The following is a 23,937-nucleotide window of genomic DNA, read 5'->3' as shown; positions in this document are numbered from 1 at the left end:
TCACCGGAAAAGAGCTTAAAAGTTCATTAACTTGGTATCTTCTTTGGTTCGTCTTCGAGGCATATTTTATACTAAATGAAAATGAATATGACAATGAAAATGAATAAAATGAAAATGAATATGACACCTTCCTTTTTGTTGAATATGACTTCATTCACATGAATTTTTGTTTTTTTCTAAATTAAAGTTCTAAAGTATAGTCAGCCAAAGGGTGCGCGTTTTGCCCATGATTCACCAAAACATTACCATACCCCACCGGTGGGGCGTGCGCCCAACGTCGGGAATCAAGGCCTTAGTGTCACAGTGATTCGTTTAAAGTAAAAAAAATATTCATGAGAAAATCACTACATTTTAGTGATTTTTTTATTTATTTAGTGATTTTCTTCAATAATCTAGTGATTTATGGGATAATTTAATGATTTTTTTCTTTAGGCACTATAAACAATTACTGGAAATAGTGATAAGTCACTAGGGGTGGCAACTCTGCGGAGAACTGATCTGAATGAAGCTTAATTTTGAGTTGTTTTCCATCATACCCTAAATTTGTACTTATTTGTCAATGTTTTTTTCACTGATAGTTATCAGTCTTTAGGGAAAATCCCGTGCTTATTTGTCTATGTTTCCCAATCATAAGAATATCATTCATTCCGCTTACATCTAAGTACACAGGCTGTGAAATAACTTGAAAAACCAGTTCCCATTGACAAGAATTGTCATGCTAAGTGGAAATCTTACTTTATAAGACTTGCTATATTAAGCAGAAATTTTGTGTGAATAATTACAGGCACTGGAGAATAGTCACTCGGATGCATTTGTGAGGCTCGGCCCTCAAAGAAAGATAAGTAATCTTTCTAATTATTATAACTATATTTCCGGATTAATTATGACTTCTGTTAATTTTTCTGAAACTCAACAAGAAATTAATCAAAAATTGAACGGAATAGAAATAGTTTCATCGCAGGTTCAAGAACTGAGAAACGACCTATCTGCTATTTCGTCGCGAATTGATTCGACAGTAGTCAAGTTCTCAGAGGATACGTCACAATTGAAGAAAGATTACCTAAGTTTGCAAGCTGAATTGTCGGCTACTAACGTAAAATTGCAAAGACTAGAAAATGAGTCTAAAAAGTGTAATTTGGTCCTGTATAATTTCGATCCTACAAACAAAGGTTCTTCGTTAAGAGAAGATGTAATGACAGCACTCAACTTACATGTGCCAAATTTAGGGCTGAAAATGATGGACATTAGATACATTTTTCGGCTAAACACTAAACAAGGCACGCGACCGGTGCTGGTTAAGTTTACAAGTGGTTACATTCGTGATACTATATTGCGTGCAAGTACGCACCTGAAAAGGGCGGGTCTTGGTGTTAGTCCCGATTATACAAAGCGTGAATTGTCTATTCGTAACCACCTAAAGCCTTTTCTTGAACGGGCTAGAGGAGAAAATAGAGAAGCAAGACTAAGAGGGACAAGGTTATATATTGGTCAACAGTGTTTTACCTATAGTCTTGATAAGCAGTATGTAGTTGAGGTTACGAATTCCCCTAATATAGAGCCATCAGCGAGTACCATGACCCATTTTAAGGAAAATTTTCGGCAAAAGTTTCTCCGTGAACCTGGGTCTTTATCAGTGCCACAAAAAAGTTTAGTAAAGAGTTTTGTTTCTGAAAATAATCGGTTTAACCTGGAAGAACCTTGCAATTCAAGATCGCGTTCTGGATCTTCATCCTCAATTCAATCTTTCTTTAGTGTAGTGGAGGAGCTTAGTAGTGATAACGAAATAAATGGGGTAAACAGTGAAACTCCTGTTATTAAAAAAGGCTCCACATCAACTTTTGTCGGGCCTGTGGGGGCTCCCAAACGTAACAGCCAACAAATTATTAGCCCAGATGACCACCTCAGACAGAAGAGCAAGTCGGTTAGAGCTGACGACCCTAATAAAATGGAGCCTAGGCGGCTATTTAACCCGTCACAACCCATTGGCTCAGATAGTGGATAGGATAAGCAGGGCCATGGCGCAAATTACGAGTGTCATTTAGCGCATTGGAATGTTCAGGGCTTTTCGTATCTTAAATTAGAATGTCTTCTTAAATGTTGTGATTTTTCAGTTGTATCATTAGTAGAAACGTGGCAGGAAAAAGAGAAGAGAATAGAAGGTTTTTCTTATTTTGGATCACAAAGAAAGCGATCGCAGAATGGTAGAACTTATGGAGGAGTGGCATTATTGATAACGAATAGATGGCGAAATTTATCTCGATTGAAAAGTGTTTCATGTAATCTAGTATGGGTGCGAGTACCTTTAGGTAGTAACTCGTTTATCTTTTGTTCAGTGTATTTACCGCCGGATACTAGCACTTTTAGTGATGAGGATACCTGGGAGATATTAGAAAATGATATGGATCTTTTTTCAGAACAGTTTCCGTCCGACTATTTTGTTTTTCTAGGGGATTTTAACGGATATACAGGGGAGGATGAAGGAGCCCGTGAGGAGGAGGTGGATCTCGAACTAGGAAACACTAAGGGAGTTGATATGATTGAGCCGTCGGTTAGGAGGAGGACGAGTAAGGACGGTCATCAGAGAAAGAATAATTGGGGGAAAAAATTATTGGATTTTTGTGGTAAGCAGAATTTGGTTATTTTGAATGGGAGGACAGGGAAGGATAAAGGAGTGGGGGATTTTACATGTTTCTCGGGTAGATCTCCAAGTGTTATAGATTATGGGGTTGTTAGTCTGGGGCTTCTTTCTTGTTGTGTGGATTTTGAGGTGATGGCCCTTGCTGGGTCGGATCACGTGCCTATTATGGTTGAATTAGGAGGGGAGGATGGGCTGAGAGCCGGAAAAAGAAGTTTGGGGCTAAGGGAAAGATGGGTAATGAGCTTGATTGGAGGGAAGGTTTAAGGTTTGATAATGATAGTGAGGATAAGTTGAAAAAATTACTAGTTGAGGATAAAGGGCTGGATTCATTTATTCAGAAGAGTGAGGAGAGGGCAAGGGAAGGGGATATAGCAGGGTCTGTTGATTTTTCGTCTGGGGTTTTGTATAAGATTGGAACTAAGGTGGCATGTAGGAGAAAAAATGGTAGAAGTACTGGTTTGATGAGTTTTTTTATAAGGAATGTGAGGAAAAGAAGAAGGAGGTTTTAGTAGCTTTTAGATTGCTAAAGGCTAGCAGTATAGTTGATCTGGAAAATAATTTGCAGGTTTTTAGGGACAAGCGAAGGGGATATAAAAGGCTACTTAAGTTGAAGAAGAGACGTTCTGAAGAGGAAGAGAGCCCAAAACATACGGGAGAAATTTAGCGTGAATGATACAACGGAGTTCTGGAAGTTAATTAGGAAATCAACAGAAAATAGAAAGTTGACTGATTCAGTCCCTCACGCCGATACCTGGCCAGAATACTTAGAACAAAAATATAAAGAGATATACACCGAAGAGGACGAAGAGAGAGCTGATGAGGAGATGAATAGTTTAGAAGAAACAGCCGATTTTGAGTTGGATTCAGAGGATGCTAAACTACTGGAACCGGTTGGACAGAAGGAAATATGGCACGCCTTGAAAAGCATGAGAGGGAATTCAGCTCCGGGCATCGACGGAGTACCAACTAAGCTGCTGAAATGGTCAAGAGCATGGATACTGCCAGTGCTTGCATTGATATTCTCGGCAATTCTAAGTACACCTCTATGGCCAAAAAATTGGCAGATATCGATTATGATCCCATTATTTAAGAAAGGAGAAAGAAACTTACACAAGAACTATAGGGGGATAAGTTTAGGAAGTTCTATCAGTAAGCTATTTTGTAGAGTCCTTTCTAGTAGGATGGATAAATGGTTGCATTATAAAGGTATATTAATTGAATGTCAGGCAGGGTTTAGGGAAAACTATATTACAATTGATCAAATATTTTGTTTACAGGCTTTAGCTAGTAAATATACGAGGCATAGGAAAAATAGGCTATATACGGCGTTTTTGGACATTAGGGGAGCATTTGACGAAGTTTCAAGGAGTTTGTTGAAAGTGGTGTTGGTGAAATTAGGATTGCCAATTAGGTTAGTAGAAGATATAATGAAAATGTATGAGGTGGTTAAAGTAGTAGTGAAGGTAGGTATTTCTTATTCTAGGCCAGTTTTAAGTAATGTAGGCCTCAAACAGGGATGCACTCTATCACCGCGTTTGTTTTCTCTTTTTACTAATGATATTGAGCAGTATTTTAGAAATAGAAATGTCCCTATTGTTAAAATTAATGTCGCTGGAGCTGTTTTGTTTATTATTTGCAGATGACATAGTATTGCTTGCGAAATCGGCTCCGGATTTGCAAAAGATGTTAGAGATTTTTGATAGTTATCTGGAGAGTAAAAAATTAGTTTTAAATATTGAAAAATCAGTTATATTAGTTTTTGGAAATGATGAAAGGGAAAATAATAAGTTTTATTTTAAAGGGAAAGAGATGAATGAAGTTAAGGATTATATTTATTTGGGATGTAAGTTCACAAGTTCAAGGAAATGGAGTGATCAGGTGCAAATAGCGAGTTGGAAGGGTCAGAAGGCTTCATGGGCATTATTGAAGAGTCCCCTTAGGCATCTAGGACCGGCAGATATTAAGCTACAGAAGAGAATTTTTTAGACGAAGGTAGGCCCATCATTGAGTTACGGTGGGGAAGTTTGGGGTTTTGAAAAGGGGGAAAAAATAGAGAGAATTTATTTAGGACATTTCAAGAGACTTTTAGGACTAAGCGGGAAATTTAATAATCTGGTGTTAAAGGGTGATCTAGGATTGTTTTCATTGAGAATAAAAAGATTGGTTAGAATGATAGGATACTGGGAAAAGGTGATTGGCTTACAGAATAATAGGTTAGTAAATGCAGCTTATCTGGAGGTGTTGCAGGATAGAAGGAAAAGTTCATGGGCTTCCCAGGTGAAATCAATCTTAAATAGTTCCGGGTTATCAGGTGTTTGGAATGAAGGGAAGGGGATAGTGCTGGAAGTAGGAAATGTAGCAAAACTAATTAAGGGAGTGCTTGAAGATCAGGAGATTCAGAAATGGCAGTGTGATGTCGCAGCCTCAGTGTCCCTCGGCATTTACCGGCAATGGAAGGAGGTCTGGGTATATGATAATTATTTTAAAGCGGGTTTAAATAGTGAAGAAATTAAGTGGTATATATCAGGGATGGGTAATTTTCTAGCACTTGGAGAAAGGAGGAAATATTTAGGGAGGGTAAGGGTAAAGGAGGGTCCTTACTCATGCCCTATGTGCGGAGAAAATGGGGAGGATCTGCTTCACTTCATGGCCCTTTGTCCCGAATTACAGGATCTAAGGAAAGATTTATTTTTTTTTAATGTGGGGAGAAGTGAGTGGTTGGTTTCAGTAATGGGATCAAAAAATTATGGGACAATAAGAATGATAGCAAAGTATATAAAATTGGGTATGTCACATAGAGATAAATTTTTGTAAAAAGGGGTGGGGTGAGTCTGGAAAGTATTGTTGTATGTGTGTAAGTTGTTTTCTTGTTTGTTATTTTTGTAGTCATGGCCCTTGATTGATGTAACATACATCTATCTATTTATGTTAGTTTAATGATATCGTGTGCTTTATTATGTTTTTGTAATGTTTTGTAATTTTGCGTTGTTATTGTTATGTAGGCTACCATACTTTGCTATGAGTGTTATAATCATGTTATTATTTTGTGTGATTATAATCATGTTATTATTTTGTGTGATTTTCCTTTTTTGCCATGGCCCAAAGTGGCTTTTATTGCAATAAATATCTATCTATCTATCTATCTATCAATAAAGGTGGGTCTTACCGTATCTAATAGGATATCAAAAAACATCCTAGACGGATTGATTTTTGAGACTGTATTTATCTGAATTATTGTTCATGGAAGCTACTATTGTATAAAAGTCGAAAATAAGAGTTGGTAACGTCTAAAAATCATTAAGTTGTTCTAACAAGGGTATCATTTGGATTTTAGATCAGGTAGGCTAACTTAAAATTTAGACTTGGTAGATATGTATTTACTTTGCTGGGTGCTACTCTAAGGAGGTAGGTTTACATGCCCTGATATTTGAGAGGGAGGAGTCTCAGAAGATTTCATAGGCTAAAGGATTGTAAAAGTGACGATTGTATTTATTCCCCATCATTTCTCCTGGATGGTAATCCTTCAGAAGTGTTTTTAGAGAAGGGAAGAAGCACTCTATTGGTCAAAAATTATAAATTGATATGTTTTGTATGTTATATATTTGTATGTTTTTTGTATTGTTATTGTTTTTATTTGGATTATCGAATTTTAGACTATTGTGTGTATATCTGCGCCACTTGGCTTCTTATTAAATTTAAAAACATAAGTTTTATAACAAAAAATTAAAAGTAAACGTTGTGGGCACAATGTGTTTTTTTTCTCCATACCCGGGCACTTCGTATCGAAAGTTGTCGTAGAAACTTTGAAAAGACCTCATTCGATTGGAAATTGGAGTGGCTAGTGCCCTTTTTAATAGTCAATAGTGATTGGAGGGCAACTAGCCCCCCCCCCCACTCCCATCATTCCCCCAAATACACCCAATCAAATTTTGAGATAGCCATTTTGTTCAGCGTAGTTGATTTCCAGATAGAAAATATGTTTTTGAGGAGGACACTCCCCCACAACCCTCAGGGCAAGGGTTTTAAGTTATGCCCTGGGGCATATAAGTTTTTTTTTTTTTAGAAGGCGTTGCCGTAGAAACTTCAAAACAGGCTAATTCGATTGGAAATTCACAGGGCTAGTACCCTTTTTAATAGTAGAAAGTGATTAGAGGGCAACTAGCCCCCCCGCCACGCCCTCCGTTCCCCCAAACACATCCAATCAAAATTTTGAGATAACCATTTTGTTCAGCGTAGTTGATTTCCAAAAAGAAAATATGTTTTTGAGGAGGACACTCCCCCACAGCCCTCAGGGCAAGGGTTTTAAGTTATGCCCTAGGGGCATATATGGGGGGTCTTTAAGGATGATTAATTAAAAAAAACTGTTTCCCCAAAATAAGTTTTTCAAAGAAAAGTAAAGAACTCCATTAAACAAAAAATGAGCAAAAATAAATCGAATCAACTACCAAGCGTGAAACTACCATAAATCAGCATCGATAAATAAATGAAACACAAAACGAACAGAAATTACAATAAATAACCGAGTCAAACTCAAAACGAGCAAAAATTAATGTGAGTAGGGCTCACAACCGAGGTTTCATAAATGAAACCCAAAACGAACAGAAATTACAATAAATAATCAACTCAAAACGAGCAGAAATTAACCTAAGTTGGGCGCAAAACCCCTATGCCTTCCCAAGGCCAGAACAAAATTTCCACTTTACTGAAAAAAATATAAATGTTTTTACTTTTATAACTTTAATAAATCAAATAATATTAACATTTGATTACTAAATATCAGTATATGTATATTAAACTGACAATTTACATTCATTTGTATTTTTTCAGTAAAGTGCAAATTTTGTTCTGGCCTTGGGAAGGCATAGGGGTTTTGCGCGCAACTTATGTTAATTTCTGCTCGTTTTGAGTTTGACTCGGTTATTTATTGTAATTTCTGTTCGTTTTGGGTTTCATTTATTTATAGATGCTGATTTGTGGTAGTTTCACGCTTTCTAGATTATTTTATTTTATTTTTGCTCATTTTTTGTTTAATGGAGTTCTTTAATTTTCTTTGAAAAACTTATTTTGTGGAAAAAGTTTTTTTAATTAATAAGATGTAAAGGTACTTGTCTGTTATAGCGCCAATGTTATAGTGCCTATGTATATAGAAGCAAAGTAAAACCGGTTTCTTCGTTGATTTCTTTCACCTTAGCGTGAGACAAGACGAAGACAAGTGACATGATAGACGGGTAATATGTAATTTGGGCTATATATTTGCACATTAGGGGATTGGGGGGGGGGGATAAAGTATTTGGGTAGTGTGAAGTTAGAAAAAAAATCTTACTTAATAACCTGCAGGATCATTGTACCTTACGCGTTTTGCATGGAGACCAAATTTGTTTCTGAAGTATTATATTTTCATTATATTTTAAATTTCATTCAATACTAATCGCAATCTCTACGGAAACCGGTTCTACTCAGCTTTTATATACATAGGCGCTATAACAGACAAGTACAAATGTAAAGCTTTAAAAGAAGAAACAATTACCAGTGTAATTACGCCACAGGACATTCAAAGAAGATTATGTTTTCAAAACAGTGATGGATCATTGTTTTGAATTTATGGCCTTAGAATATTGGGAGAGTGCTTATTGGAATGAAAATTGAGTTTTAATATCTTTTAAGGAACAAGAGACGTCATGCTACGGTAAACATCGGATTTCTGCCACTTTGCGCCTGAAAGAACGATTTTTCCATAGCAGGAAAATCTATTTTCCCTTAATCTTATATATGAAAAAAATCTGAGTAGCCAATGGATTAAGAACCATCGAAACAACTTCTTCTGTAACCTCTCTGTTTTAAAGTAGTAATGCCGCTTAATGTTGCAAGTATGTATGCAGTCAATGCAAAATGAACAGTTGCTATAGACAATTAATTTAAGCTTCACAGTGGGTTGTTTCATTTGAGGTTTTATTAGCATTTGTGTATTACATAGACGCCTAAAGCCTCAGAAAGAAATTTTTCTCTAGTTTGATACTCTGTTTTTTGTTACTTTATTTTTTTGATCGATTGTGTAGTTTGATATTCTTTTTTTTGATCGGTTGTGTAGTTTGATGCTCCTTTTTTTATTGATTGTGTAGTTTGATACTCTAATTTTTTATACTCTTTTTTTATCGATTGTGTATTTTGATACTGCATTTTTGATCGATTGTGTAGTTTGATGCTCCTTTTTTTATTGATTGTGTAGTTTGATACTCTAATTTTTTATACTCTTTTTTTATCGATTGTGTATTTTGATACTGCATTTTTGATCGATTGTGTAGTTTGATGCTCCTTTTTTTATTGATTGTGTAGTTTGATACTCTAATTTTTTATACTCTTTTTTTATCGATTGTGTATTTTGATACTGCATTTTTGATCGATTGTGTAGTTTGATACTCTATTTTTTTTTTTTTAGATCGATTTCGTTCTAGAGATTGAAAAAGACAACGCCCCTATTATACGCCGTGTTGAAACCCTAGGGAGAGAGTTTCAACAAAGGAAAGGGATATATATAGGCCATGATTATTCTTGAGGAATATGTCGGGATATCCACAGGGGCAATCATATACTTTTTTTTTTTAATTACGGCTGACAGTTTTTTTGTTCTTTTCAGATTGAAGAATACAAAACCAATTTAATGTCTCCAGATATTGCCAAATGGAATACAACACTTTTCACAGAGGCTAATAGTAAGGAGCAAACAATCCGTGCACGTTTTACGAATGGTCCGCCAGAAATTGACTTCGAATACTATCGTGTTTATCTTAGACACGTCACTCGTTCCTGTGAAGAGATTGAATCTGGAACTGTTAAAATTGTCAAAGATACTACAGCAGATAAGATGGACGTTTTGTTTACTAACCTGGCTCCTGGAAACTACTGTGTTTTTGTTCAGCCACTGGACGAAAGATGCCATCCAGACTGGGTAGTTATTTAATTTTTGTTTGTTTAATAAAATATATGGCTAGGAATAGGCCCAATCTCCTTGATTGTTTCCTTAGGTGTAAAAGTTGTTTTCTTACTCTTCGCAGACACTGTTCCTGGGATAGAAAAATAGAAAACCTGGGAGGCATAAAATAGAAAACCCTAAAATAGAAAAATAGAAAACCCTTAAATAGAAAACCTGGAAGGCATTTTGGGGTTCACTCAAGACCATTAATGACACTAATTCCGTGGCCTTCCTTGTTCTCTTTTAGTTTTGAGCTGTGAGAGGCTCATAGATTGAGGTAGATTTAGTGGATTAAAATGCATTGAGTATATAGCGTTTTCATATGTGTATGCTGAGTTTCCAGTTGTTGAGTGTTCCATATTAACTCGAGAGGGTTAAATTTCTCAATAATTAGCTGAGAGGATTTTTTTTCCCGTATTGAGTTTTAAAGTTTTTTATGTGTTATTTGTTATTTAGTATGAAATCTAGAAGTTAGTACTGACTTTTGGTATTCCTGGAGGTTATATTAGAGTGGCCTTAGTGCAGTTGCCACATCCAAAGATGTCATGGTTCCTCCCCTCATCATCCCACCCCATCCGTGTCTCGCTGGATTTCAATATTACAGAAAATAGGTCTGGAAGTCTTGGATTCAGATGTGCTTGTTTGATTATTTTAAGTAATTCAAATTGGGTAAATCTAGATTGATAATTAGTAAGCTTTTTTTCAAGAATTCTTTTAGTCAAGTCCAGTCTGCATAGAGTAGGCCTAGTTTAGCTTGGGAAAACTTTATTAGGCAAGTAGACATTCAGCTGGTAGGCCTGCCAAGGAGAGTTTCTGCCTTTTTTTTTACCCTCCCCTACATGTTAAAGTAGACAAAATGGTAAAAATTCAGCAGTTTATGGTAGACTAAAAAAGGAATAGAACCGTGAAATGCTAGATGGCGTCGGTGATTTATCTTTTTGACACTGACCCCAGTTTCCACTCTTATAAGTTTCCTGTACTCTTTTTCTCATAGGGTAACTTGAAGGACCTACTCCTTCTGGGCACAGAGCATTCTGCACGCCTATGGATTGAATCCTTTTCCACCAGTTCAGCTCTTCGCTTATTGGGGCGTTTTAAATGGATGGACAGATGGGGTGTTTTCTAGCTTAAAAAACGGCTGTATTTTATTGAAACACACATATTTTATGCCCGCTTTTGAATTAGTGTGCTATCCAATGTCTCCTTCATACGATCCTTTTTAGATTTTTGAAAGATACCTGCGATCTCCCTTTCTTATACGCAATGTTTAATAAATAAAACGCAAAATAGAAGAGTCAGACACTATGTTTTTGGAGTAAACAAAAGTGGTTATCTTCCAAACACATTGAAACAATATGAAAAAAGCACAACATGTAGTTACTACTACTACTAACAACTCACTGCAGCTCCAAGCCGCCTGAGACCAACACAGCAACGCATGCTCCTCCATCCCAATCTATTCAAGGCCTCTCTCTTTACCCACTCCCAAGAAGTTCCAGTTTCCCTTAAGTCCTTGCTTATGACCTCCCACCTCCTTTTGGGGACAACCTGCTTTTGTTTGATCCTGGATGGTTGGCCAGCATTATGAGAAAAGTGCAACGTTGCCGAAGAATCATAACAATAAAACGTAGACCTTGACTTCCATCGCAAGCGAAAAAATAATATTTTCGCTTAAATATTAGAAATATTTTAAAAAAGCTTCTAAAGTAAAATTTTGGAAAATTTTGAGTTTGGGGGGAGGGGGGATTTCAAAAATATCTTCCCACAACATAATTTGTCCTCTGAAGTCGATTCCTGATATTTGTAGCGCTCTATCTATTGGTGCTTTAGAAATATTTAAAAAGCTTCTTAAGTAGAATTTAGACATTTTTGAGTTTTGGGGAGGGGGGATTTCAAAAACATCTTCCCATGACATAAATTGTTTTCTAAAGTCAATTCTGATGTTTGTAGCCCTCTATCAATTAGTGCTTTAGAAATATTTAAAAAGCTTCTAAAGTAGAATTTTAGAAAATTTTGAGTTTGGGGGGAAGGGGGATTTTAAAAACCTCTTCCCTTCATGAGCGCATGGACCTATAAAAATAATCTTCTCATAGCATAATTTGTCCTCTATAAACAATTTGGATTTTTTTTACTGGTCTATCTCTTGTCTAATCCTTTCACTAATTAATAAAGCTTAAATCGCATATCAGCACAGAGTTGCCTTCTACGGCATGGCACCTGCATGCTACTGTTAAAGGGGTTATGATAAGCAAAGTTGTGACATCACAAATATTTTCGATAAGCAATGTCAGCTATACAGTAAATAAGTTAAATGTATTGTTAAATGAAAATAGGATTTTGGAATATATTTTAATGAACAAGGTTTAAAAGGTGAAGCTGTGTAAGGTAAGCAGTGATTTATAATTATGATAGTAATATAGGATGAAATGTGAGCTAAAACAACTAGTAATGTGCAGTAATTTACCATTATATAGAGAGGGGAGGGGAGAAGTGGAGGTAGGTACTTCAAAGTACCTTCCCGGGACAAACCTTAGCATGTACATCCATCCCTGAAAGTTTCATTTTCCTAAACCAACCCCTTTCCAAGATAGCCAAAAGTAACTAAAGTAGAATTTTACCCAATAGACAATATTGTTTTTCCTTTAAACATGGAGAATGATATAAAGTCTTCTGTATGACTTTTTAAACATCAAATTATTATAGAGAAACATGAATAAAGTTATACAGAATACTTTTTGGTTGTATTATTCAATATATGATCCACTTAAATAAAAAATAAATTACATTACCTCACTGATACATGGAGAAAACAACAAAGTCATACAGATGACTTTTAATAGTTCCAATTGTAGTCCTGGCAGCTTGGTGGTCACATGTCAATCTTAAAACTTAGTTAACCTACCTGAGAATTTTTGTGGTCAGGAAAATTAGGCTTAGGATTCTTCTTCATCAGAAAGTTCAGTAGAGATTGTTTGTTATGAGTCAACCCAAAACTCTTAGTCATCTCTGTTGTAACTCAAGAAGACTTTCGAAGTAGGTCTGCCGGCCTAGAGTCTATAGTCAGTTTGACCAAGTATGAGGATTAACATGACCATTAAGGCACCTGGAGCTGCAGTTCTCAGTCAGACAACCCAATTTAGAAGCTAAGACATTTACACTAAAACAGAATTTATTGAAAATTGATTGACTGAAAAGTGGTCTCAACTAATGTGCAAACTAGTGACATAGGGTCTACTCGCCTAAACTATTAGACGGGCAACCCAGTTTATAAGTTCAAACAGTTATTCTAATACAAAACTTATTCAAATTGGTTGACTCAACAAGTTGCCTGGATCTGCAGGTGACCAAGTGACATAAGGTCTTCCTACTTATAGTATCAGACAAGGGCAGCTGAGTTTTAAAATGAACATATGAGCACCAAATTGCCTGGACTCACAGGCAAAACAGCGACAATATTAATAATAGATTGGATTTTAAGAATATATATCCTATAGGCCTTTTTAAAATTATGGGTATTTACTAGTGAAAAAGATGTCCCACTGTTATACTAAAGCAATGCAAGAAAAAAAGGTACTGTTCTAATACCTGGGGAAGACACGACAATTGAAGTTTGTTTAATGATATTTAAGTAAAAAAAAATATTATAAAAGTATAATAATTTTGAAATAAATTTTGTCTGTTTATTTGCACATTAGGGGGGTGGGGGAAAGCATAGCATATGATAAATACATAACCTAAACTGACCTGGTTGCCCTTTTTCCTCCTAAACCCCAAAAAACTAAAGCTTAAATATAGTTCCCGGGGTGATAAACCCCTTGTTTATAGAGCGTAAAATATGAAATTAATAGGCAATGTTATCTGATCTTTGCTTTTCTCGAATTGCATTCTTGCAAGTTGCCCAGATATTAGAACAGTACCAAAAAAGTTTAATGGAACAAAAACTGGAATTATATTAAGAACAAAATTAGAGAGTCATGGCTTCTCTGAATGACAAATGTTGATAAAATAAAGCAATACTATTAGATCACTATCTGTTACTGTTATTATGTAATATATATTATTGTATTGTTTGTACTTGCCAATGTACACTGTTTATTCTAATTCAGCATTAGACCACATAATTTTGGGGTGCCCATTATGTGAGGGGGGAGCAGTTGCCTCAGTTAGACTTTGAAAAATACCTTCTTATTTCTATTTTGCTACTTTTATTTTACATGGCTAACTGGTTATTTTTGCCCCATTTACATTTTGAGAATTGGAATCACTGACATAATTACTAGATACAAATCATCAGCACAACTGGGTCATATTTTGTTTAGTGAGGAGCCTGAATTAAAGACTCATACTTAGTTAATTATTAATATATAAATTATTATGTTTATTTTACTTTAAATTTGATACCCTGAGCCTATACTTTACTCCCCCCCCCCTCTTCCAGTAGTAAAAGACTGCATTCAGCTTGAATGATTAGTCCGCTAACTATTAACATTTTTTATATAAAGCACAGTTTTTAAAGACGCATTTTTTTGAGTATAGGTTTGCTCGGGTTTTATGGGCTGTTTTGATCCTTCTAGCACCTTCAGGGCTCAAAATTAATACTTCCTGTCAAGTGATTATTTAACTATGCAGAAGCGTGAAAAATTCTCATTATTTTGAGTTGTGTTGAAACGCTAAATTTTGTTGAAAACTGCAGTCTAGGTTCTGTATCAAAATTGTGGTGTTGATTTACAATTAAGGGTATATTTTTCACTACTATGGAGGGAGGGGGGGTCTTGATCAATTTAGCTATACATGGAGTCACAATGGAATTCTGACAATATAGATGTCTATTTGTTACGCTAGACCATCTTAATATTAAGTTACGCTAATTAGAAAATTTATCTTTTTTGAAGTGGCCAAGTGTAAAGAATTTTGGAGTGTTTCTTTAAAAAGGGTGATCGAACAAAACTATTGCAAAGGTGCTGTAAAACTGTATCCTTTCCGTTGTAAGCTAATGAGACCAATTGTGAAATAGATCTGGGTTACCTACCTATCTTACGGCTAGCCATAGGCTAATCTACTTAAAATAAAACATTTTTATTCTATTGCTTACCATGATGATGAATTTTCAAATGAACTTCTCAGTTCCTCTGAAATTTTGCTATGAGATTGGACAGCAAGAGAAGCTGCATTGGGTGTCACAAGAGGCTGGAACTAGACCCCGGCGCCGTGCCAATGAAGGAAGACCGGTGGTGGCGGGGTCAAAAACTGCACGCCGCGCCGCCGATAAGATGTCGGCGACACACCGCCGGTAAGAGGTGCGCCATAGTGGCGCGCCGCCGACACGATCAATGTTGACTGCAAACATCAATGTTTTCATCAGTCTTTCTCAAATTACAGCTTAAATTTACAACAGATTCGAGCCTATTCATGAGTTCAAAAATTCACAAGTTTCTGGGTGGAAACTGATCGTAATTCACCAAGAAAAATAGAAATGTGGTAGAAACGAAATACCTGTAGCGTTTCAAAACCCTTGCATAATACTAGTAGTTGAAGTATCCATTAGCTATGTCCTCTTAACATAAATAATTATCAAAATAAGTAGTTTCTTTTCATCGATCGTTACTGCATACGAAAGTCCAAATACCGTATGACAAAATTCGTCAGTTATCTCGGTAAAAACTTTGAATATAGTTTGAACTTAGAAGCTTAATTCTGTCGTAGTGCCCTTTGCCTATCACCTTTAAAACAGTTGAAATGGGCGACTTCGATATTGATTGTTTTGTTTTTTTTTTTGTTCTTTTGGACTCTTAAAAATACATCCTGTATTAAAAACTGGTTTTTCACAACAATTTAAAAAAAAATGAATTTAGATCTTGTTTTGGCTTCTTTATAGAATGTATATCATGTAGCTAAGGCTGAACTGCTGCTTTTTTATTGCTTTTGGCTGCTCGTTTGGATATGATTCGTTTTTTCTTTTGGGGATTCATTTCAAATTATAAATTGATAAATATCTAATATCAGTCAAATTATAAACTGTATTTAAAAGGAGTAAGTTCATCAAATTGAAAAACACATAATGAATACTGCACATGAGAACACTTCAATTACAATGAAACAAAAAACCTTCTCTTGTTTATTCGGTATGCAGAAAAATACAGTGGCAGCTATTTTGTGGTAAAAAAAAAATTGAAAAGCTCACCAGTTTTAAATGTAAATCAATGAAATAATATGCAGATTGAAGTAGCTCCAGGAATATGTTGAGATTTTCATCCTAGTTCGTCACTTTTAATCCAAGCAAAATGATAGGACACTTAGTGTTAGTTATTGAGTTAAGCTTTGATTTACAAATGCTCATAAAAATTACCAAATTTAAGAAAGTCGCAACATTAAGTCACCTGTGGTCACAATACTTAAAGACTCCTCTTTGATTCCCACCCCGGCTCAAGGCTTCTGCTATGGTCATTTCCACGGAAATCTCCAAAGAGTTTCTTTTTAAAATGACTTTCAAGCGTAGTTAGGGGTATGTAGCGTTTTTGCTTTACGTCAAACCTTTGAAGAAAGTGTCATAATATTCAATATGTTGCATTTGTCATATTTGTGCATATCTTTGGTAATCATTTGTGGGGTGATCGAATTTTTTAAACCTCTGAAGATACGTAAGAACGTTGTGAAATCTAGTATCCTGAGGTCATAAGACTGTCAAAGACTCCTCCTTGAATCTCCCAAATTGAAAGCTTTTATTAAGACCCGGCCTTTTAATGTAACTTCGGTACTGGAACAAGGGCGCCATTGCCACTCGAGCGCAATCTTATGTGCGTATGTCGATATCGCTTTCGTCACACCAATTCATTTTAGTGTGAATCTGCCTGTTACTTATGAATGAATATTTTCAAATTAAACCCGTTTCATCAATAAGAAAAAAACGGGTTGGACGCGTATGTCCCTTTCCCTTTGGGCGATAAAACCATGCAAGGGCTGCATCAAGTATAACTCACGAAAATCTTGTTAATTTTTGTCAACTTTTCAACTTTTTGGCATCCCTGCTTTCAATAAAAAAATAAATAAAGGTACTATCACTTAAATATAATAGCTCCCTATGCCCCTCCCTCTGGATACTATCTTTAAAGGATATCGTCTGTACTTTAAATAAAAAAATATTCAACTTATTGGCACCCCTGCTTTCAAAAAAAATCGACGTATTACGATTTAAATATTATAGCTCACTACCCACCCCCTTCCCGTATACTACCTTTATAAAATACTGTCTCTGCTATAAATTAAAAATAATAACTTTTTGGGATCCCTGTTTTAAAGAAAAAAATTTTGAGATATTTTCATTTAAATGTAATACTTCCCTCCCCCCCTCTAGATACAACCCTAAAAGGATACTATCTCGGGTTTCATTAGAAAAATAAGTTAGTTAATAATTAACTAGATCAAAATATGGTTCAAACAAATACTCAAAATAGATTTCAACAGCTAAGTTTTACTTGAAAAAAATTAATGCTATGATTAAAGGGGTACAAAGACAACAACAGATAATTTAAGATTTTTTAGATATACCTACAACCAATGGAAAACCGAGTAAAATATTCACTAGGGCATCCAAAAGGGTCAAAAGATTCCAATTAAAAAGAAGCACACACACAAGCTAAGTCAGGTTACTAGCATATGAGAAATCGCAATACGCCCAAGACAATTAACAAGTCCTAATGGAAGACTCAGGGTCTATCAACATAGTTTAGTGGTTTCCTAGGGAACTTGATATCCATTTCTTCCCTCTTAGTTTTAAATGAAAAAAATAATTATCTTTTTGGCATCCTTGCTTTCAATAAAAAAAATGAGGTATTATAATTTAAAAATGATAGCCCCCTATTCCCCCCTCCTATAGGCAATAATTTACAATTTATTTATGAATCATATTTTTGAGGTAACTTCCAGTTCAATCTTTAATTCCCAAACCTTGTTCATAGCTTAGTCTATAGCTAAATTTTGTCACAATAGAAGGTTTTTTTTGGGATTCAACTTGAAAATAAAATTCTTTACTACAAACGATGTAAGAAATGGTGATTGGGAAACTGCATTCGAAATGATTTAAACTCATTTCATAAAGACGATCCTGTTTTTTGTCAACATATGAAGAACTGTGTATAATGCAATATTTGCAATTGCATATTGCATCTGTCTGTTTTTTATGCAAAGTAACAAAAGAGACGAAAATTAATGAACAAGAGAGTAGAGAAGAATTATGGCATGCCCAGTAATATTTGGCAGGGAAATTCACTGGTGATAAATCGCTAGGGGTGGCACCGTGATTGCATGGTTTTCGGGAATTTGGGGAACCAAATTTTTTTCAGGGTTACGCATAGATTTTCGGGAAAATGCCCAAAGATTCGGGGATAGTTCAAATCCTGTTTGATTTTTAATTAGGAAGAACGAAATACAAAACTGCACGAGAAGGAAAAGCTGCGACTTTGCGGTTAACGCTATGAAGAATTGTCACAAAATTAATTTAAAGTCGACCGAACGCCACCACCTTTGCCAGTGGTGGTGTGCCTGCGGTGTGCCGGTGGTGTTGCGAGACTTCAGTGGCAGTTAATCAAGCCTCTTGTTTATAGTGTTTGGTTAATTTGCCAGGGTGGCGACAGGGTCTAGCTGGAACAAGTATCCTGAAACGGCATCTTGCATATCATCTAGCGATTGGTCATCATCAAAAATATTTTCATACACATCAGAATAGTCACCTTCTGAACTTGAGGTCATATTTTTTCACAAAATGTACTAATATATTTAACAATCAACAGATTATGTAAATTTGAATTTTCACAAATGAAAAACATTGTCGGATTCATTGGAAATAGTTTCCGCTAATATTATTCATCTCCGCAGTTTATCATTGTTTTGTTATTGACAACACTGTTTTGCGAATTTATACTGACTAAAAATGCTTATAGCATCTAAACAAAAAGCTCGTAGGAAACCCGGATTTTCAGGTATGAATAGACCTAAAATAGATTAAGAGGGCTAAATATGTTTTGATTTTGGTGTCCTTGGTACTTTAACTGTTACATGAAATTGTCCTTGTTTTACTTAACGACTCTGTCTGGCAGCAGTTTTTATATATTATATTATTTGCTAGAAGTTCAATTGAGATCTAGCTATTTTCATCGGCTCTGTTTTTACCGTGTCCTGAAAAATAGGTGTAATACGTACCTGGATAAAGAACATCACAAGAATCTGTACAGGGCTTTTTTTCTTTTCTTTTTTGCCCTGTATGCCTACGAAACATAAACTTGCCAAGTGATCTACCACTTTGCATCATGCAATGACTTCCCAATATATCTTGTATTGATTAAAAAAAAATTATTCTATGCAATCAATAATACAATATCAATATGCTTAAGTATAGGTGATGGGTGTTCATAGTTCTGATTTTTTTTGGGGGGGGATTGGTTGTACAACCTTCGCAGTTCTCTGTGCAATGAATTCTTATGATATCTGGTATTGATTCAAAAAATTCTAAACAATATAAATATGCTTAAGTATAGGTGATACGTGTATATAGTTCTGATTTTGGGGGAAAAGGGGAAGGGGATTTATAGAACTTTTGCACCAGATATCGTAAAACTGGGTTATTATTTTCTTTTGTGGTAGTTAAAAATATACCACATGGATCCATTAATCAGTAACGGGTAATGCACCTTTCTACCTTTTGATAATGCAGCTTTCTTTACTTTCTCATATGTAAACATTACTTATTCTTGTTCAGTGTATAAGTTTTCTTCTCTTTTTTCTTTTTTTCCCTTATGTACTCTGTCATTTAGGGGATCTGCGCCCTTTTTTGTTTTGACAGGTTATAAATAAACTGAATTGAAATTTCCTTTTTCTTCTTCTTTGGATTACTGTAAAGACGCTTTCGAATAATATCATCATCGGAATCAAGTTCCAGGCCCTCTGAAGGGTTGCTGTAGCTGAGATCGAACTTCGGTTCCCATATTCCCAAGCAGGGATCAATCTTAACTCACCATCAGACTGTCTGATTAGCTAACATTAGTGGTCTATAGGCTTAAAATCCTAAGGCTTTATCAATTGGTTCAGTGTGACTCCTGTATCTCTTTTTTGACTGTCAAGTTACTTTGAAGTTTTTGGTACCTTTTTTCCAAATTGAGATACATTTTATTTTTATTTAAATAGAGCTATTGGTATAGCGTTTTTTGCCATATTTTTGATGCCTTAAGAAAAAAAAGAAGAAATTTTAAACCCCAAAGAGTTTTTCCGGCTTCCGCTCTCCTTAGAATGTCTTGTAACTATACTTTTCGAATTAGTGCTGCTATAGCGCTCTCTTAACGAAGTTAAATAGATACGAGTTTTTTTTTTATTACTGCTTCTTTTTTACAGATTTGGGGCGATGCTAAATCATGTTTACGTCACAGTATCACATATGAACTGCTACCACCTGGCGTTGAGGACTACGTGGCGCAGGTAGATTGTAACACAAAAGGACGAGACACTTCCATCATTGCAGCTTTGTTAGTTTCTCTTCTTCTTCTTCTGTCTGGGATACTCTACTATATGGTATCGAGAACGAATTTGTTTGTCTTTAATCGATGTAAGTTCTATTACTTTTTTTTCTATCTTATACAAAGCCCTATCCAGGAATTGTTTTTTTTTTTTTTGGGGGGGGGGGGGTAGGTTTTTTTACCTGCATTTTTAGGAACAATTTACCAATCGGATATATTTTTTGTGTTATAGGAGAACAAATATTCTTCTTCGATATTTTTACAGCGAAACTTTTTCTTGAGCGGGGAAGAAGAAGGTCTAACCACCCCCCCCCTCCTCCCCCTCTGGATACCTCCCTGGCCTTAGAATTTACGTTTAGATAAACTTGCAATAAATGAGGCAAATAATAAAAGAAACATAGACAAGATTACAGTTTATTATGGAACTATTGTTTTTTAGCCCTGTCCCAAGGATTTCAAGTCTTCCAATGTTACCAGTATTACTTTCCTTGATATTTAAATTTTCTGTCTAATATGTTATTTAAATATCATTAAGAGCTTCTTTTATATTTATTAAATCTATTCAGAATTGCGTAATGCTTCAGTTACATTTTACTGTTTTGTTTAGAAACACATTATTTTGGGCATTAAATTTGACAAAGTTGGTAAGTTTCTTAGAGTCAATAATCTGTGACTCGTATAATATCCTTACTTAATAATTGCCTACTCCTTTAGTACAGTTACAACTAATAGTTGCCTACTCAAGATATATATATATAATATATACTAATAATAAATATAGTATAATTATAAAAGTATAATAAATAAGTAAAAAATAAAATATAGAGTAATATATACCAATAGTATGTATGACATACCTCAGAGAGAATCTCCTGACCCTTACGCTAAGTCGGCAACGCTAATACTAGAAACTTGTCAAAGAGCTGAGCTGTCTCGGAATTATGGACGCTTTTCCGTTTTCTCAACCTGTTTAAAGGATTGTCTCTAGCCACCCCCCCTTCTAAATAAGCCCCATAAATACCAGCTTGCCTTCAGGACCTAGGATTACCAATAATTCACTGTAGAAAGTCCAAGTAAATATTCCAAAGCCGACAAAAAGTGTCCTAAATGTCGTTTCTCTTGTAGGTCGTTTAAGCTAATTTTGTTTCAGCCTAACTTGGGGTATGATTTTCTCTTAAACCCTTGAGAACTGCATGCCTGTATGGTCGCAGTCGTTGACGCCACTCAACAGTTTATGAGTGGTGTTCATCAAACGGTGCTTTTGGTCAAAATTTAGCCTATATGTTTAGCCTTTTTATAGCCTAGTTTACAAAATTATGAAACTAACTCGACTGCTATACTTGTACTATCTGTGTATCATACTTGTACTAAGTCTGATCATATTCAAGCATTTTGGGAACTAGTTTATCAATATCTGTAAACAAAAAATTGACGATAGAATTTGTGTAGTCTGCGATATTTGAAAATTTACCTTTTTATTAGATTAAATTTTGTATATTACAACGGGTGAAACTTTTAACTAGTACAGTCAACTAAGAAATAAAATAAAACCCGAATATTTCAATTTTATATCTAAAAATCTTTGTCAATGAAAAAAAAAAAATACAAAATAAAAGACGATGAAGTCACACAAGAAAATGGCACAAAAAAAATGAAAAACATAATAAGGTAATGTACCAGCTACTAGTGGGTCCTAACTTGATTTTAAATGAAAGTAGTTTTCTTACAGAATGCTAAGGTTCAACAGGTTTGTATAATTGTAAAGAGCTATTTGTATACTAATACTGTTACCACCTATTCTCTATTGCTTAAAAGTAGATGCCACTGTTGGACTACTTACCGGCGCTCTCAAAACTACCGGAACTTAACCTTGGGTAGCCTAATAATAAGTTACCCTTTCAAATAACCCTTTGTTTTATCAGTGAGATCTTTTACTAAATAAGAGTGGTACTTGGCGCCCACATATGCCCTATATATTTTATTGTTGGCCCAGTAGGCCAATGAGGATGAGAAACTGATAAGAGTGGAAACCGACAAAGATGCCTAAAGAAGATCAGTAACGCCATCTAGCGTTTTGTGGCTTTGTTTGTCATAAAACTACTACATAGTCGTCTTTTCAAGAACTTTAAAGTGCAGGGAGGGGTAAAGAAGCCAAAATTTGGTCCTGAGTAGGCTTGCGATCTGAAAATCAAAATGGCCGCCCCCTGCCAAGAGGTACTTAACCTTATATGAAAAAAACGCGAAAACACACATCTAAATACGTATTGCATTTAGATGAGTGCTCATCGCTTTTGGTAAACCTTTGTAAAAGTTTTTCAGATGTTTTTTTTTGTGGTGTTTTCTTGCATTCTCAACATGTTGAATTATCAACATAAGTTGGGAAAGTTGTTTACTGGGAAAGTCCACTGGAATTGCAGTGGGGGTGAGCGAGATTTTTGGTTTGACTCATGACAATGTCCATTGGTTTTTTGGGATAAAGGTTCCTGGATTTGAAACTGAAATATTTGTGCTTTACTATTTTAATTCGTTCATTGTCTTGCTTGACAGTATTACACTTGGGATATATATCTATGTTTTCATTACTTCATCCTAAATTTACATCTCACTTAGTTCTTCGGAAAACGTTCCTGTAAATAAACGCCACATTCCTTTTTTTCATTCCAAATAAGGTTAACATTCTTTCTTTTTTTTTTCAAACACTACTTAATTTCGAACACAGCGCTCGTTTAAATCTTAAAAAAAGACTGCTTCTCCGAATAAGCTTCACATTTTTTTCTTTAAAAAAGTCCCACATTCCTTTTTTTTCTTTCAAACACAACTTAATTTCAAACACATCGCTCATTTGAATGTTAAAAAAGGCTGCTCCTCGGAAAAAGCTTGACATTTTTTTTTCTTTAAAATGCCTCACATTCCTTTGTTTCAAACATAACTTAATTTCAAATACACCGCTTATTTAAATCTAATAAAAAGACTGCTCCTCCAAATAAGCTTCACATTTCTTTTTTCTTTTCATAATTAGTTCATTATTAGTTCATAAGTTCATTAGTTCATTAATCCACATACACAAACAAATAAAAAAATTACACAACACTTTCGCGCTGGAGAAAACTTATGAAGGTTTGCAATTACGCGAAAGTCCACGTAACTACTTACTATTAACTCAACTATTTATATAAACCTCAACTATTTAATTAAAACTATTATAAATAAACCAAAATAGATAAACTATAACCTATATATATGAAAAAAAAATAGATAAAATAAATAAATAACTGAATTCAAAATAATAATCGATAAATAAAATATAAAAGAAAAATAATAATAACAAAAGCATAAAGCATCACAATCAATTTTTTTTTGTTTCCAACACAACTTAATTTCAAACACATCGCTAATCTAAATCTTTAAAAAAGTCTGCTCCTCTGAATAAGCTTCAGATTTCTTTTATCTTTTAAAAAAGCATCACATTCATTTTTTTTTATTTAAAACACAACTAAATTTAAAACACATCTTATGTAAATCTTTAAAAAGGCCGTCTCTATGAATAAGCTTCACATTTCTTTTAACTTTTCAAAAAGCCTCACATTCCATTTTTGTTTTTATTTAAAACACAACTTAATTTCAAACACATCGCTTATTTAAATCTTAAAAAAAACTGCTCCTCCGAATAAGCTTCGCATTTTGTTTCTTTTAAAAAAGCCCCACATTTTTTTTTTTTCAAACACAGCGTAATTTCAAACACCTCGCTCATTTGAATCTGAAAAAGACTGCTTCTCCGAAAATGCTTGACATTTTTTCTTTTAAAAAAGCCTCACATTCCTTTTTTT

General features: G+C 34.9%; 1 protein-coding gene across 1 annotated transcript in view; it reads left to right on the top strand.

Annotated features, from left to right (window-relative positions):
* The window catches only part of LOC148951625 (uncharacterized), a 129,195-nt gene that overhangs the window by 68,967 nt on the left and 36,291 nt on the right, over window positions 1-23,937 (top strand). The window contains exons 5-6 of the mRNA XM_089090374.1: window positions 9,273-9,584; window positions 19,989-20,199. Coding sequence (XP_088946500.1) covers window positions 9,273-9,584; window positions 19,989-20,199 — 523 coding nt within the window. The remainder of the gene's footprint in view (window positions 1-9,272; window positions 9,585-19,988; window positions 20,200-23,937) is intronic.

This window comes from Artemia sp. Qi Xiang Cuo, chromosome 6 (genome assembly GCF_049724085.1).
Source record: "Artemia sp. Qi Xiang Cuo chromosome 6, ASM4972408v1, whole genome shotgun sequence".
NCBI classification, from domain to species: Eukaryota; Metazoa; Arthropoda; class Branchiopoda; order Anostraca; family Artemiidae; genus Artemia; species Artemia sp. Qi Xiang Cuo.
Note: the sequence above shows the minus strand (reverse complement) of the source record. Positions and strands in the feature narration are given on the sequence as shown.